The sequence below is a fragment of the Podarcis muralis genome, chromosome 6 (assembly GCF_964188315.1).
Source record: "Podarcis muralis chromosome 6, rPodMur119.hap1.1, whole genome shotgun sequence".
In the NCBI taxonomy this organism is placed as follows: Eukaryota; Metazoa; Chordata; class Lepidosauria; order Squamata; family Lacertidae; genus Podarcis; species Podarcis muralis.
The window spans coordinates 89,702,851-89,719,705 of NC_135660.1; the positions used below are offsets into that span (position 1 = coordinate 89,702,851).

Here is a 16,855-nt window from a genome sequence, read left to right on the forward strand (position 1 = left end):
TTTCCCTTCCTGCTTCTCCAATCCCAATGGCTTTCCCAGTTCCAGGTGTGGTGTTGAGAAGCTTAGACACACCTCTGCAAATAGGACACTTCGTTTAGCCTTACATTTAGTGCTGCGCCTGCATTAGCTGATTATCGGAGAGGAACGTCGTGAGACCAAAATAGACCATTTCAAGCTAGCTAGCTCAGTTGGTTAGAGCATGGTGCTGATAACCCCAAGGTTGCAAGTTCAATCTCCTTATGGAACAGCTGCATATTCCTTCATTGCAGGGAGCTGGAGTAGATCAGGCTTCCTCAACCTCGGCCCTCCAGATGTTTTTGACCTACAACTCCCATGATCCCTAGCTAGCAGGACCAGTGGTCATGGATGATGGGAATTGTCGTCTCAAAGCATCTGGAGGGCCGAGGTTGAGGAAGCCTGGACTAGATGATCCCTCTGGTTCCAAGACCATTGATCCATCTAGCTTGGTATTGTCCACACATACTCACAACAGCTCTCCAGGTTACAGACATCCCCAACCATACCTGCAGAGGCTTGGGATAGGACCTGTGGCTTTCCCCTAGCAAGACCAGTTAGCTGAATCTGGCCCCAAGTCTTTGAGTGGTAGTTGAAGTCCTACTCAGAGTAGAACCTATTGAAATAAATAGACCTCACTCAGTCATCATGTTCATTAATTTCAGTGGGTAAAACTTGGTCGAATGCCATCCTTTGCTATTATTTCAGCATAGGTACGTCCAGTTCCTTTGCAGCTACTTCTCTTTGCAATGCTACAGTATTTGAGTCTGTGGAACGGGGCCAGAAGCTTCTCAATCAAATGCTTGAGGAACTCTGGCATTTCGGTAGAATCATTTTGCTCTAGAGGGACAGATACTCTGAAATGAGAGTTAGATGTTCTAAAGTGCATCTGATTCTAGGGACGGAATTCAGTAGAGAGATCAGAGTACAAACGCTATTTATATACTGTCCATGAAGGTGCATGGTGGTAGGAGAGGAACATTTGTTCGGAGTTTTTTCCACATTTCGTGTAATCAGAAGGTCGGCAGTTCGAATCCCCGCAACAGGGTGAACTCCCGTTGCTCGGTCCCTGCTCCTGCCAACCTAGCAGTTCAAAAGCACGTCAAAGGGCAAGTAGATAAATAGGTACCACTCCAGCGGGAAAGTAAACAGCGTTTCCGTGCGCTGCTCTGGTTCGCCAGAAGCGGCTTAGTCATGCTGGCCACATGACCCGGAAGCTGTACGCCGGCTCCCTCAGCCAATAAAATGAGATGAGCGCCACAACCCCAGAGTCGGTCACGACTGGACCTAATGGTCAGGGGTCCCTTTACCTTTACCTTTAATCTGGCAAAATGCTCCATCAGGTAATGTGAATTACAACAAGTGAATTATTACAAGCTCGTAAATAATAACGGCATGGATTATAGCATTTACAGTGTCCACGTGCATTGTCTTAATGTAATCCTTACCACAACCTCCTAAAGTTAGGTCACTATTAATATCTTCATGCTGGAAGGGGCGGTGGGTGGGGGGGTGGGCTGAGATAGAATAGTTTGCCTGAGGCCACCTAGCGAGTTCAAAGCAGAGGCAACATTCCGTCAGGACTTCCTGGTTCTAGTTAGCCTGTTATACCAGCTCTCTCTCATGCACTGAGGCTAGAGCGCCAAAGAATTTCCTTTCCTTGGTTAAGACCTGTTTGCCTCTGGTTCATCTGAAGACATATTCTAGTCTTTGGAGAATTTTGCCGAAGTGGAGGATCACAAACGCCTTAGGTGCAATTGTTCCACAGAAGTAGCCAGTATGCTTCATTACTTCCAAGTTACGGGAGGTGTTTGAGAAACAAGGCTTTGCCATTCTCTCTGATGTGTGTAAAGCCTGGGTAGGCAAACTAAGGCCCGGGGGCCGGATCTGGCCCAATCGCCTTCTAAATCCAGCCTGTGGACGGTCCGAGAATCAACGTGTTTTTACATGAGTAGAATGTGTGCTTTTATTTAAAATACATCTCTGGGTTATTTGTGGGGCATAGGAATTCATTCATATTTTTTCCCAAAATATAGTCCAGCCCCCCACAAGGTCTGAGGGACAGTGGACCCGGCCCCCTGCTGAAAAAGTTTGCTGACCTCTGGTGTAAAGCTAGGATTCAGCTTTTGCACCAAACCAATTTCTCTTCCACTAGCTGTGGCATTTACAAGGTACATGGTCCTCAACTGAATAGGGCAAATTCGTAACCTCTCTCTAGGCTTAAGTATTCTTAGACAATATTTCTTAATAATATCATTTATAGCAGTTAACACAAACAAGAAAACTGCTGTAACTGGTGAGGAATCACTTATACGAATGAACCTAATCCTAAATCGTTTCAGTACTTGTCAATTAACAGGGCAGATTTGAGGGTAAACCATATACAGCACGGGTCTGTCCTTGTGGCTCGTTGGAAGTTGAAACTGCTTCACATGTTCTATTACGTTGTTGTCTTTATGAGGATATACGTTTGACTTTTATTACACCTGTTTTGCAAAAGTCCAGGAATGAATCGGAATACCATAGTTTAAAACTACTGCTAGAGGACAAGAATCCCAAGACTACACTAAATGTAGCTAAATTTTGTGCGTCTGCAATCAATCGCAGGAAGCAAGTGGTACCTCGTAATGCATAAACCCCTAATTGCTAATTACAGGGGGCATGCTAACAATTAATTTTAATTTTTATATTTAAATATTTGCTATATTCATATTGTCCCTTGTATTTCTGATATTTTTTATGATCTGTGATATTGTGTGTGTTGACGCTGGTCTGTGACCGTATTAATAAATTCATTCATTCATTCAATTATCCACCTTTATTTAGAAAGTGATTGGTCTATTCTAGCAAGTTTTTTTGAAACCTTAGTTGGTCCGCTCTCCCTTTCCTGACTTTCAGCTTTCTTCCCTCCTTTCAGTTCCTTCTCCCCATGGCCGTTAGCCAGCTGACTTGGTCTCCATTTGTCTTTTCCCTCACATTTTATGCCCCTCATAAAACGCCACACATCTCATAACCACACAGTAGCGTCACTCCCTGATTAGGGCTTCTTCTCGTTCCTCATTAAGGAGGAACTACAATTCTTGCAATTCGGGACGCGGGTGGCGCTGTGGGTTAAACCACAGAGCCTAGGACTTGCCGATCAGAAGGTCGGCGGCTCGAATCCCCGTGACGGGGTGAGCTCCCGTTGCTCGATCCCTGCTCCTGCCAACCTAGCAGTTCGAAAGCACGTCAAAGTGCAAGTAGATAAATAGGTACCGCTCCGGTGGGAAGGTAAACGCCGCTTCCGTGCACTGCTCTGGTTTCACCAGAAGCGGCTTAGTCATGCTGGCCACATGACCCAGAAGCTGTACGCTGGCTCCCTCGGCCAATAAAGCGAGATGAGCGCCGCAACCCCAGAGTCGGTCACGACTGGACCTAATGGTCAGGGGTCCCTTTACCTTTACACGATTCTTGCAGTGCCCCTTTGCAAAGTTCCATGTTCCGAGGCAGGGTGCTGCTGGTGGGGTGCACTTTGACATCACACCTGTGTGTAGACTGCATTTGTGGGGGACACTAACATCTGGGGAAAGGTTCATGCAACCTGCGACTTCACAGCGATTCCTCTCAAGCCATAGGCACCTGAGCAAAGCAGTGCTGGTGCCTCAAACAGCATCTAAGAATGTTTCAGGTCCCAAATGGATTTGCCCATCAACTTCTCCCTTCACTTCATGTAACCTGACGGACTCAGTCCACCTTGCTTTCCCTCACAACTCCTCCCACACGAAAATTGCATACCCTCCAACATTTATCCAGTGAAAACAGGAACCCCCTATGCCATTATTGTTGTTTTTGTTGTTGTTGTTGTTATTCTTATTATTGTTATTATTATTATTACAGTGGTACCTCGGGTTACAGACGTTCAGGTTACAGACGCCGCTAACCCAGAAATAGTACCTCAGGTTAAGAACTTTGCTTCAGGATGAGAACAGAAATTGCGCAGTGGCAGCAGCAGTAGGCCCCATTAGCTAAAGTGGTACCTCAGGTTAAGAACAGTTTCAGGTTCAGAACGGACCTCCAGAATGAATTAAGTTCTTAACCCAAGGTACCACTGTATTATTATTATTATTATTATTATTATTATTATTATTATTATTTTATACCCCGAGTTGCTCCAGCTATTCTGCATGGCTTCCAACATGGAGAAAAACATAATGAAACATGAAACATTAAAAAAAACTTCACTAGACAGGGCTGCCTTCAGATGTCTTCTAAAGGTTGGATAGTTACTTATCTCCTTGGCTCGGGGGTCTCATAACTCCATACCTTCCAACATTTCTCCAGTGAAAATAGGGCTGTTCTACCATACCCTCCAACATTTCTCCAGTAAAAATAGGGGGGCGCCCTAAGGAAAAGCGAGACATTCCAGGATCAATTCAGAAACCAGGATGGCTTCTGTAAATCCGGGACTGTCCCTGGAAAATAGGTCTGAGATTGTGGACCACCAAAGATAATGCTTGGCTTCTCCCATTGGCAGGGATCTTTGGTCAACGCTTGGAAGACACGGTCCAATACGAAAGGAAGTACGGGAAGCACCTGGCTCCACTTCTGGTGGAGCAATGTGTGGATTTTATCCGGGAGCATGGGCTCGCTGAGGAAGGACTCTTCCGCATGCCTGGGCAAGCCAATTTGGTGAAAGAGCTGCAGGACTCCTTTGACTGTGGGGAGAAGCCTCTGTTTGACAGGTGAACTGGCATTTTTTAAGGGAACACTAGGAGAGCTGCAAGTCCCCCACGTGTCTGGATTGGGAGATTTCTTGCCATCACCGTCCCCTCCTCCTGAGGAAGGAGGATCGCCACCGTATTTAGTTTAGAAAATATCTGAGTTCAGCGGAACCTCCCAGGGCAGTGTACAGTGGTACCTCGGGTTACATACGCTTCAGGTTACAGACTCCGCTAACCCAGAAATATTACCTCAGGTTAAGAACTTTGCTTCAGGATGAGAACAGAAATCGTGTGGCGGTGGTTTGGCGGCAGTGGGAGGCCCCATTAGCTAAAGTAGTGCTTCAGGTTAAGAACAGTTTCATGTTAAGAACGGACCTCCGGAACGAATTAAGTACTTAACCCGGGGTACCACTGTACAATTACAAAAAAAAATAAAACCATATTATAAACTCTTAACGGTTAACCAATACAGAAGTAGCCATGTCTGTTTCTTATGCTAGATCACAGGTATGTATCACTGGTAACATAGACACCATCTCTGGGGGGCCCGAGACACCCTCAAATTTCTTTACTGTGGGGGCCCAGCCAGCCAAACTAACATGTGGTGCTCTGCATTTGCCATTCAAATGGGGGGGAGGGGGTTGCCACATCTTGTGATTATGTGGGGTGGGGCTTACCTGGCCCCCATGGGCATAGCCAGGATTTATGCTAGCGGGGGGCAAAACCTCAGTTATTTAACTATTTTTATTGATCTACTTGATTTAGGGGGCAGTTGCCCCCTGCCCCCTCTTGGCTACACCCACGCTGCCCCCTATATTTTATTCAAGTTGGCACCCCTGTTGGGAGGAAGCCCCAGATCCCCTCAAATATTTTATTGGGGGGGGGGGGGCCAAAAGGACCTTAGCCCCTGTGAGTTGGTTCCTGTGATAGGAAGGAAGAACAGTGGCCACTTTTCCTTCCACGATGGTTAGGAGACTTAAACATTATCAGGTAAGTACAGTGGTACCTTGGGTTACATACACTTCAGGTTACATACGCTTCAGGTTACGGACTCTGCTAACCAAGAAATAGTACCTCGAGTTAAGAACTTTGCTTCAGGATGAGAACAGAAAACGTGCTCCAGCGGTGCGGCGGCAGCAGGAGGCCCCATTAGCTAAAGTGGTGCTTCAGGTTAAGAACAGTTTCAGGTTAAGAACGGACCTCCGGAACGAATTAAGTACTTAACCCGAGGTACCACTGTAGTAGCGAGGCTGGTCCATGGCAGGTAGCCTGCACATCAGCAAGAATGGCGTAACCCACAAAGCAACAGCAGCCGCTCACAAAAAGCTGTTGTGCAACATGTGGGAGGGAGCAGGGTCACGGTAGGACAAAAGGACAGAGTGTCAGGATGCTGTCAGTGGCTCCCGGCTGGTTGCCCAGGAAAGCAGAAAGACAAGGGAACGTATCTTACATTCCTTTTTTATTTCCAACGTTACAGAGAGGGGCTATAGAACCCAGCCTCTTGGATAATGCCGTTGTCCAAAGTGAATCTCCACTCCCATTGAGCCTCTTGGGCTTGCCGATCGGGAGGTCGGCGGTTTGAATCCCCGCGATGGAGTGAGCTCCCGTTGCTCTGTCCCAGCTCTTGCCAACCTAGCAGTTTGAAAGCACACCAGTGCAAGTAGATAAATAGGTACCGCTGCGGCGGGAAGGTAAACGGTGTTTCTGTGCTCTCTGGTTTCCATCACAGTGTCCCGTTGCACCAGAAGTGGTTTAGTCCTGCTGGCCACATGACCTGGAAAGCTGTCTGTGGACAAACGCTGGCTCCCTTGGCCTGAAAGTGAGATGAGCGCCGCAACCCCAGAATCGCCTTTGACTGGACTTAACCATCCAGGGGTCCTTTACCTTTACCTATCTAGTAACCTCTAGGGTTCACCCCACCCCCAAATTATATTTTATGAAGTTTCAACCTTTTTAACACACGCAGTCCAATAAACATTTAATTTTTTTGCCCCTCTTGTTTTTGTCGACTTCCCACCCTGTTTCCCATGGATTGGTTGATTCTCTTCTTCTGCATCCTACCTTCTCCCTGTTAAATCATAAACGCAAGACTATAATCTGATTCCTTCTGTTGCTCACAGCTAAAATCCTGCTCACGAGTTCATCATACTATATTTCTTTAAATAGTCCAAAAAAAGGCATCCATTCTTCCATAAAACGCCCATCATTAAATCTTGCTGTTAATTTTTTGGGGGGTGGGAATTTCTTCTTCCTTCCATTTCTGCGCATAAAGAATCCCAGCGGCTGTTGTCACATACATAAGCTACTTCATTTTTATTTTATTTTTTAAAGTAACCTCTAGGTTAGATTACTGCAACTGATGGTGCATGGGGTTGTCTCTGAAGACTGTGCAGAATTCAGTGGCCAGATTGCTCTCCAGGGCAAGATGGTTTGAGCATATATTCCTGGCCCAACTGCACTGGCCTCTAATTAGTTTCTGGGCCCAGGTCAAAGTGCTGGTTTTGGCCTATAAAGCCTTAAATGCTTCAAGATATGAAGATATCTTGATATCTTCAAGATATGATATAGTAAGCCCCCAACTTATGCACATTTAACTTAAAATAAAAAAGGTAAAAAGGGGGCAGGAAGTGCCCCCAGTGAAAAAAGATTTGGCAATCCCACCTGCCATCGCGCCCAATGTGTTTTTGACTATACATGATTTTGGCTTTAGGCGCAATCCCTGAAACGTACCCCCCACATAAGTTGAGGGTTTACTGTACCCCGCCCTGTGGAACGCCCTCCCACCAGATGTCAAGGAAATAAACTATCTGATTTTTAGAAGACATCTGAAGGCAGCCCTGTTTAGGGAAGTTTTTAATGTTTTTTCTTGTATTGTGTTTTTAATATCCTGTTGGAAGCCGCCCAGAGCAACAGGGGAGGTCCAAGTAATAAATTTATTATTATTATTATTATTATTATTATTATTATTATTATTATTATTATGCATCTGAAGTCTTCCTCCATGAGAGATCAGGAGAGGCAACAGGAGAACGGGCCTTTTCTGTGGTGGCTCCCTGTTTGTGAAACACTCTCCCCAAAGAGGCTTGGCTGGCACCTTCATTATACATATTTACTTTGGCTTTCTGTGGCCTTTAGGAAGTGAGTGGAATGTTTTTAATGGATTTCTCTTTCCTCTGTGCTTTCATGGATCTATATGGGGTTTACTGTCTGTTTGGTTATAAGTCACTTTGCTCTGGACAAGAAAAAGGGACTGACCACTTAGATAGATAAATAAACGTGTGTTTCAAGGTATCTTTTAGTTTTAGTTTTCTTTTAGGCAATTTCGGAAGCCTACCCATCTTTGCCAAGGGCAACTGCAGAGTTTCTGACTCAGCTGCTTTGCATCTTGCTAAAACTTCATTTTTTTCTTCCTTTGTTGCAGCAACACTGATGTCCACACAGTAGCCTCTCTCCTGAAACTTTACCTCAGAGAGCTTCCAGAGCCTGTCATTCCTTTTGCCAGATATGAAGACTTCCTCTCCTGTGGGCAGTTGCTTTCCAAGGACAAAGGAGAGGTCAGTAAACACATTGCAAACTCACGAACAAACCTTTGTGCAAAGATCAATCAAACGGGGGGGGTCTTTTTAGAAGGTGATGAATTCCAAAACAATAATTTTATTCTTATTTAACTTCTTTACCTGCTCTTCACCACGAGGTCCTAGACATGTGACAGCAATATAAAAACACAGTACAGTGGTACCTCGGGTTACATACGCTTCAGGTTACAGACTCCGCTAACCCAGAAATAGTGCTTCAGGTTAAGAACTTTGCTGCAGGATAAGAACAGAAATCGGGCTCCGGCGGCGCGGCAGCAGCAGGAGGCCCCATTAGCTAAAGTGGTGCTTCAGGTTAAGAACAGTTTCAGGTTAAGTACGGACCTCCGGAACGAATTAAGTACTTAACCTGAGGTACCACTGTATTAAAATCAGTTAAGACAAATTGCCATCAGAGGAATAGTTGCCGTAGGTGGGGAGGGAATGTGACAAGTTTAGGGACTGCCACAGAATATGCCCCTCCTCCCACCCCATAATTTATGAGGTGGAACTATACAGAGGAGCCCCTCTGCTGATATTCATTCCCAAGAGGGGGTGTATGTAGGGTTTTTGAAGCCTAATGTGAACACCTCGAATTGGACCCAGAAGTGAACTGGCCACAAGGTGCAGCTGTTTTAAAATGAGGGCGATGCGAGATTACCCGTGCTGGTAATCTGGCTGCTGAGTTTCTGAGTTGACCTCTTGGAGTCAACTTCAAGGGCTGCCCCATGTCAAGCGCATTGTAGTAATCTCGTCTGGAAGTTACTAGATCATGGAATGCATGATCATGGAATATCCAAATGGGGCCATAACTGGTGAACCACTCAGAGCTGGAAAGGCACTCTCCTAGCCACTGAGGCCATGAGTCTTCAAGGCTGGATCCAGCAGTATCAGCAGGTTAGGAGCTGCCTCATTCCAGGGGAGGACATCTCTGTCCAGAACTAGACTAATTGATCTCCCCAGATCGCCATTGAACATGGGGGCTGATTGTGTGTTTGGCCCTAGTTATGGAGCTATTGAGCTTACTGTTCATTCTGCTTTCGCCCGTCCCTCAGGGTACTCAGGAACTGGCAAGGCATGTGAGAAGCCTTCCGCAAGCCAACTACAATCTCCTCAAGTACATCTGCAAGTAAGTCATGTTTATGGGAGGAGGGTGGGAGTATTGGCCCAAGCAATCTTTCCTTTGGTTTTGACAACAAAGATCAGACACTGAAGCACTGGGAGCGCTATCACCAGAGGGGTTAAGAAAGTCACTGCTGCCCAACTAGTACTGGCATGGAACCTTCTTTTTCTGGAAGATGGAACTGACGGTCTAACAGAGAGATAATCACCAGCAAGAGCATAACTGCTTGAATGTCCCGTGCATGAGTTCTTTTGCACTCTTTCTGCTCCCCCAAATTATGGACAGGGCATGAAGGCTCAGGCCTACTCAGTTCCAAAATTGTACTCTGCCAATTGCTCGTGTATATATCTATTCAGGGGGACAAGCATGGAGGCATCCCAATTTCTACTCACAATGGCTTTGATGCCTAGAGATAATGACTTGCTAAAGCAACTCACTCTCCTCTGCTGGAGGTTGAGGACCACAGTGCAAGTGATAATGAACACCAGGGCCTCATCTAGGTCAGGATGAGTATCCAAGGTGAAGCAAATTTGGACTATGGGTGCAGCCCTCAGTGGGTCCAGCTTGCTAAGTTTGGGAAGATGTTGTCTCAGTAAAGGCTCGGAGTCAACTGAAGCTTTGGAAAGGCCATCAGGGCTTGCCCTTCCAATGGCTCCAACCCACTTGAAGACCTGTTTGCAGTATTAAAAGGAGCTGTAGCCTATTGTGGCAGTCACATGCAGCTGGGTGGTGGTAGAACAGGATACGCTGCAGGGGAATCACCCTCAGATTCTTGAGATGATGGAAAAGGCACATCCTCAAGCTGTAGCAATGTAGAATGGAGAGATGAGCTAGAAAGAGTGTTGCTAACACCTGTCTTGGCGTGACTTGCACTGTTCTCCTAAACGTTAATCGTAGCAGTGCCTTCATTCATTGGTTAACAGAACTGAAAGGTGGTAGTAACTAGTTTCTAAAAAACAGCAACAGTTGGTCAGAATAGCATCTGCTTTTTTGCCTCATATCTCTAGTTCTATATGGGCTAGAGCAGGCTTCCTCAACCTCGGCCCTCCAGATGTTTTTGGCCTACAACTCCCATGATTCCTAGCTAGCAGGACCAGTGGTCAGGGATGATGGGAATTGTAGTCTCAAAACATCTAGAGGGCTGATGTTGAGGAAGCATTTTCTGCAAAGTAAAAGCATCAGGAGACTCATCTTGTATCTCCCACATATTCTAACTTGACCCTTAGTAAAGAGAGCCATGGCAGTGACACAAGTGGTAACTCCTCGCTCTGGTCTTCTTCCTCCACTGAGCAGAGTTGGTGGTGAATGTAACTTTCACTTCTCTCTTGGGTGGGGTCTTTTCAAGATTTCTCGATGAAGTTCAGTCTCACTCGAGCCATAACAAGATGAGTGTCCAGAATCTTGCCACTGTATTTGGACCAAATATCCTTCGACCACAAGTAGAAGATCCGTTAGCTATAATGGAAGGTAGGCACTTTATATTCCTAAGGTTCTGGTGCATATTTCAGGTGTGTGTGGACAATTTCAGAACCTGTGACTATTCAGTTTGTTGAATGCATAAGAATTCTAGACAAAATGGCAAGTCAAAGCAGACCCACTGAACTCAGTGGTCCAAGTGTATTGGTTTTAGTGAGTCTGCTCTGAGTACGGATATCACCGCAAATGTTTGCAAAGCTGGCTGTCTCCACCTAACTCTTTTAACATCACCACACAGGTACTTCCCTGGTCCAGCACTTAATGACTGCTTTGATCAGCGAGCATGGTCAGCTCTTCGGTGCCTCTCTGACGGAGGGCCCCGGCCAGCACCCACATGGCACAATAGACCATCTCTCCAAGGACAGCAGGGCGGACCGCGAGTTAGAAAGCCCCACGGTCAACCCTGTGAGCCAACTCTTCAAGGCAGCATCTTCTGCAGCTAAGGAGCAGAACAGCAAAGCAGACTGCAGCCTTCCTGCAACGAGCCCCGGCAAGAGAAGGCAAACGTTGCCCGCCTGGAAATACTCCTTTCGGCAACAGGGGTCTGGGTCGCTCAGTCACAAACTGGGAAGCTCTTTGCTGGATAGCCCCGGTTTCCCTTCCGGTGGGAACTGGCTCATGAATGGACTGTATTCCCTTCAAGGCCACTGCAGGCCGTCCTCAGGAGGGCGGGCCACAGGTTCGCCTCAGAGACTATCCACCTACGACAATGTCCCCACTTCCGGCCTCTCTGTCAGCACCCACAGTAGCAGCACCAGTGCCACTTGGTCGAGCTCATCCTGCGAACTCTCTCTCGCCGTGGATTCCGTCAGCAGCTGCCCTGCCTGTCGGGCCAGCGACTCCTCGGCCTTGAGCTCTCTTCAGGTGGAGTGGGCCACGGCTAGCTCCTTCCCGCAAAGCGAAGCCTGCTTGGATAACAGCGGGGAGAGGTCAGGGGCGTCCTGCAGCGGCGACAGTGATCCAAACAATGGGGCGTCTGCTTCCAAAGACTCCGCCCACTGCTCTGGAGCCCTGCAGAGTCTTGTTGCCGAGCTGAAGGCAGAGCTGAGCAAACAAAGGATTGCGTATGACTCCAGTATCAAAAGGTAAGCGTTCCAGAAGGCAGGCAAATAAATGCCTGAGAGTCGAGACAAGTGGCTCTGAATGGTTGTTGTTTTCAGCTGGAACTCACCGGAACTAAGTTCCGGCACCTCTCAGGTGGACACCATTGCCATTATACGAGAACAAAGGTGGTGTTCATGGTGAGTTCCGGCACCCTTTTTTTCTAGAAAAACAGCACTTGCTTTCCCTTCCATGTTGACTTCAGCTTACCCACTCAGTTATCTGAGAAATCAGAGGTTTACCAGGGCTTTTTTTTGAGCCAGAACTCACTGGAACTGAGTTCCAGCACCTCTCAAGTGGGTTCCATTGCCATTGTAAGATAATAAGGTGAGTTTCAGCATCTCTTTTTCTAGAAAAATAGCACTGGTTTAGGCCATTTAGAGGGACGCGGGTGGTGCTGTGGGTTAAACCACAGAGCTTAGGACTTGCCGATCAGAAGATCGGCGGTTCGAATCCCTGCAACGGGGTGAGCTCCCGTTGCTCGGTCCCTGCTCCTGTCAACCTAGCAGTTCGAAAGCACGTCAAAGTGCAAGTAGATAAATAGGTACCACTCCTGTGAGAAGGTAAACGGCGTTTCCGTGCGCTGCTCTGGTTCGCCAGAAGGGGCTTAGTTATGCTAGCCACATGACCCAGAAGCTGTACGCCAGCTCCCTTGGCCAATAAAGCAAGATGAGAGTCGCAACCCAGAGTCGGTCACGGCTGGACCTAATGGTCAGGGGTCCCTTTACCTATCATGCTCATGCCAGGGATAAAGACAAAGGACAAGAGCTTTTGATTTTTGCCAAGATTTACTTGGATCTGGGGTTTCCCCTCCTGCTTTGGAGATGTTGTCTTTTTGGAAGGCTCTGATGTGCTTACAATTGCACACATACCCCCCCCCCCCAAAAAAAACCCATGGCTTCAGAGAGCTTAAGCTGCAATGTCCATGCTGATGTGGGAATATGTTTGACGTCAGCTTGCACTCAGGGTGCTTCATGATGAAGTAATTTCACTTCCTCTATATCTTGTAGTGCATGGCTGCACAAAGAGAGATACAGAAAAAGTATTGGTGCCATGTAGATTTGATTTAGCATTTTGGAGATACACTTAATAAAAGGTTGAATGGTGTTTCTGCACAGGGATGGGTGTGGATACCCTGGGGGTCTTCCCAAAGGTATTTTGTTTCCCCACCACTTCAACAGGCAAATCCTACATTTTTAGAGTTACAAAATAGGTAAGGTGAGCAGTCTCCTTATATAGATTTATGTGCAACTGAAAAGTTTGCATACACAAACTGAGGGCTGCTCCTGCCGTACATCAAGGGCTGGATCTAGAGATATTTAAAAACACTGTAAAAAATACAGCTCCCAATGGAAATTTTCATTGACTTGGGATTGCTGCTCTACAGCACCATCTGGTGTCACATTTTTGAAATGTATTTATTGTTGTTGTTTAGTCATTTAGTCGTGTCCGACTCTTTGTGACCCCATGGACCAGAGCACGCCAGGCACTCCTGTCTTCTACTGCCTCCCGCAGTTTGGTCAAAGTCATGCTAGTAGCTTCAAGAACACTATCCAACCATCTCATCCTCTGTCGTCCCCTTGCCCTTCTGCCCTCCATCTTTCCCAGCACCAGGGTCTTTTCCAGGGAGTCTTCTCTTCTCATGAGGTGGCCAAAGTATTGGAGCCTCAGCTTCACGATCTGTCCTTCCAGTGAGCACTCAGGGCTGATTGCCTTCAGAATGGATAGGTTTGATCTTCTTGCAGTCCATGAGTCTCCTCCAGCACCATCACATAAATTGAACTGTGTAGCTGAGTCCATAGTGATATGACATGCTTCCAATGGCACCATGTGAGGGAGATAGATGAAGGCAGGTATTGGTGTCTGAATGGTGCGGACTTTTTAAAACTGTTGTCCCTGTGTGCTGTATTTGGGCTCTACTTTAGAAAGAAAAATGTCCTGCGCTAGTACAGTACAGGGACGCAGGTGGCGCTGTGGGTTAAAGCCTCAGCACCTAAGACTTGCCGATCGAAAGGTCAGCGGTTCGAATCCCTGCGGCGGGGTGCGCTCCTGTCGTTCGGTCCCAGCGCCTGCCAACCTAGCAGTTCGAAAGCACCTTCGGGTGCAAGTAGATAAATAGGGACCGCTTACTAGCGGGAAGGTAAACGGTGTTCCGTGTGCTGCGCTGGCTTGCCAGAGCAGCGATGTCACGCTGGCCACGTGACCCGGAAGTGTCTGCGGACAGCACTGGCTCCCGGCCTTTTGAGTGAGATGAGCGCACAACCCTAGAGTCTGGCAAGACTGGCCCGTACGGGCAGGGGTACCTTTACCTTTACCTTTACCACAGTACAAAACAAAGTTGGCTGGCTGTGTCACTATGGGGACATGACTTTCCCAGGCTTTCTATGGCATGTCGTCACATCACAGATAAACATGTGGCAGCATTTGTTAACTTGTTCCTGCTCTCTCTTGGCTTTAAGGATTGAGGAAGCAAACACGGAACTGAGGAAGAGGGTGGCAAGATTAGAAGAAGAGCTCGATAAAGAAAAGAAGAAATACACAATGCTGGCGATCAAGTTGCGGAACTCAGAGAGGGCTCGGAATGATGCAGACAAGAGGAACCACCTCCTGCAAGAAGAGATGGAAGATTTCTTCAAAACTCTGGGGGATTTGACTGCAGAAAGCCAGATGGCCAGCACCCCAAAATAAAGAGAAGCCGCCAGCCAGATTCCTCTTGCCCTGCTCCCCACTTCAAAATGGCATGGATCAATTTTGCCCGTTTGCTTGCAGTGGTGCGGGAAAACTTTTGCTAAATTACTGGCTTACAAACATTACAAAATGCCAGAGAAGTTGTTAACAGCTGAAGATAAATGATAGATTGGCAAGGAAGAAGTTGAACCTCTTATCTGGAAAGGAAGGGGGGTTGTTATCAATTTTGGCAGTTTCTTTTCGATGGCCCAGGGCAAGTGTGATCCTGTGCATGGTTGCAAAGTGCTTGAACTCTGCTGAAGAAATGCACTGCCTTCTCCTGCGCGGGAGCACAAAGTTCGGTTTGCAACGTTTAACTGATCTGCTAAATTAAAACGAACCTGCATAGTCAACATTTCTATCCTATGCATAACTGCTTGCTTGCATAATCAATACTGCCAGCTTATGGTGTCAACAGCAACTGATTATTATGAATTAAATTTGAATGCCGCCCTTCCTTTGAAGCTCCAGGGGCGGTTCACAGCATAAAAACATAAAATACCAACACAAAATGCACAATAAAAGAAAGATCATATGCAAACCAAATCAATACTCCTCCCCCCCCCCAAAAAAAACCCCCACATTTTAAAAGCCATAGAATGTTAAACCAGCTAATGGCCTGGTTAAAAAGGAACATTTTTGCCTGGTACCTAAAGATGTACAATGAAGGCTCCAGGTGAGTCTCCTCAAGAGCATTCCACAAGCAGGGTGTGAGCAAGGAATCCCCCAGGACTCCGGCATCTCTCAGACTGCATTATTTTATGGAGCTCCATTCACCAGAAGGGACAACCCTGCTACTGGTTCACTTTCTTTCAATTCTCTTCAACCTCCAACGGAAGTCTAGGATATGTTCTATGATGCCCCTTCCAGACAAGCTACGTTTTAGGACGACCTCTGTTGAAAGGTGTTTTGGAGTTTGACCCACAATACCCAGCTGCCCAAAAGCCACGCGAATCTCCTCCTCTGATGTGGTTTTGCACAACATGTGGCTTATTATAATTTTTATAAGTAGCCCTACTTTCTGCCTCTACTACTTCTGTTTGACATAGTGGGGAAGGGCTGTGGTTGTGTTCTCAGATGAGATAGGGTAGGCAACAAGGGGAATGCTGGACGCCCCGGAAAAATGCAAATTGCCTTTAACCAAACGATGGAATTTGAGGGACCCAGTAGGCAAAACAGCATTTAAACAGTTCAAAAACGTTCACAGGTTTTGCAAAAATGGCATTAAGTTCATTTCAGGGAAACCAGGCAGGTGAGACGCTGGATAATATATATGCGCACAATAAATGCATAAGAAGAAATTGCTTTTCTGGGATCGGGGGAAAGAAAGATAAGAGTGACTGTAATCCACTGCCCAATTTCCAGATGTGGTTAAGCCTCTTGAGAACGTCACAAGCAAGACAGAGCCCATGCACAGTGTTTAGCATCTGAGTGTAATCCTCAGTTAAGGTGTTATTTTTTCCAGCTATAGAAAAGGGAAACATTCATTCAAGACACCACTCTGCCCCTCATTCTGTACTGTGGGCTTCAGGTTAAAAAACTGGCTTGGGAATTTTCAAGAGTTGTCAAGCGGGCTCCCAAAAATTAACAAAGAGCACCATTTGCATCATTTTTCAGACCAGCTCCAAGAACTATAACCAAACTAGATATGATGGCTGCTGTAAACTTTGGTTTCAAGATTTGGGGGCATCAGAATCTCTAATCTGGGCCCATAATGCCATCACTAGGACCATAACAAGATGACACACTTTTACTCATTGCCAGGAGGATGCCATGGTTCAAAATTAAAGCAGACAAACATATTTAACATAAGTAGGAGCCTTGTAAATCCCACTACAACTAGAGAGGGTGCCAGTTCTGACCACTTCCCCCCCCCAACCCTCTAAAGTGTGGTAACATTTCAGCTTAAGCTGGTAAAGCACCGCTATTGTTGCCTGTGGTTTATACATTTATTGCTTTTTCCTGCTAGTCTCTCTAGCTTTGCAGTTTCTGACCCCAAGAAGTGGGGAAGATAAAACGAGAATGCCCTATATGAATCAGTAGCTCTATTTGAATCTATCTGAATTCACCGGGGGGGGGGTATATAGCTGGTTGAAAGGAGTATTGAACGAGAAGAAAGCCAGAGTCTACAAAGGCACCAT

The 16,855-nt window shown here is 46.6% G+C and overlaps 1 protein-coding gene across 2 annotated transcripts in view; it reads left to right on the forward strand.

Annotated features, from left to right (window-relative positions):
* Positions 1 to 16,524, forward strand: part of ARHGAP22 (Rho GTPase activating protein 22) — a 32,753-nt gene extending 16,229 nt beyond the window's left edge. For both annotated transcript variants that reach the window (XM_028728888.2, XM_028728887.2), the window contains 6 exons: positions 4,529 to 4,736; positions 8,137 to 8,269; positions 9,343 to 9,416; positions 10,756 to 10,877; positions 11,125 to 11,971; positions 14,447 to 16,524. In XM_028728888.2, coding sequence (XP_028584721.2) covers positions 4,529 to 4,736; positions 8,137 to 8,269; positions 9,343 to 9,416; positions 10,756 to 10,877; positions 11,125 to 11,971; positions 14,447 to 14,675 — 1,613 coding nt within the window. In that variant the 3' untranslated portion in view covers positions 14,676 to 16,524. The remainder of the gene's footprint in view (positions 1 to 4,528; positions 4,737 to 8,136; positions 8,270 to 9,342; positions 9,417 to 10,755; positions 10,878 to 11,124; positions 11,972 to 14,446) is intronic.
* The last annotated feature ends 331 nt before the right edge of the window (positions 16,525 to 16,855 follow it).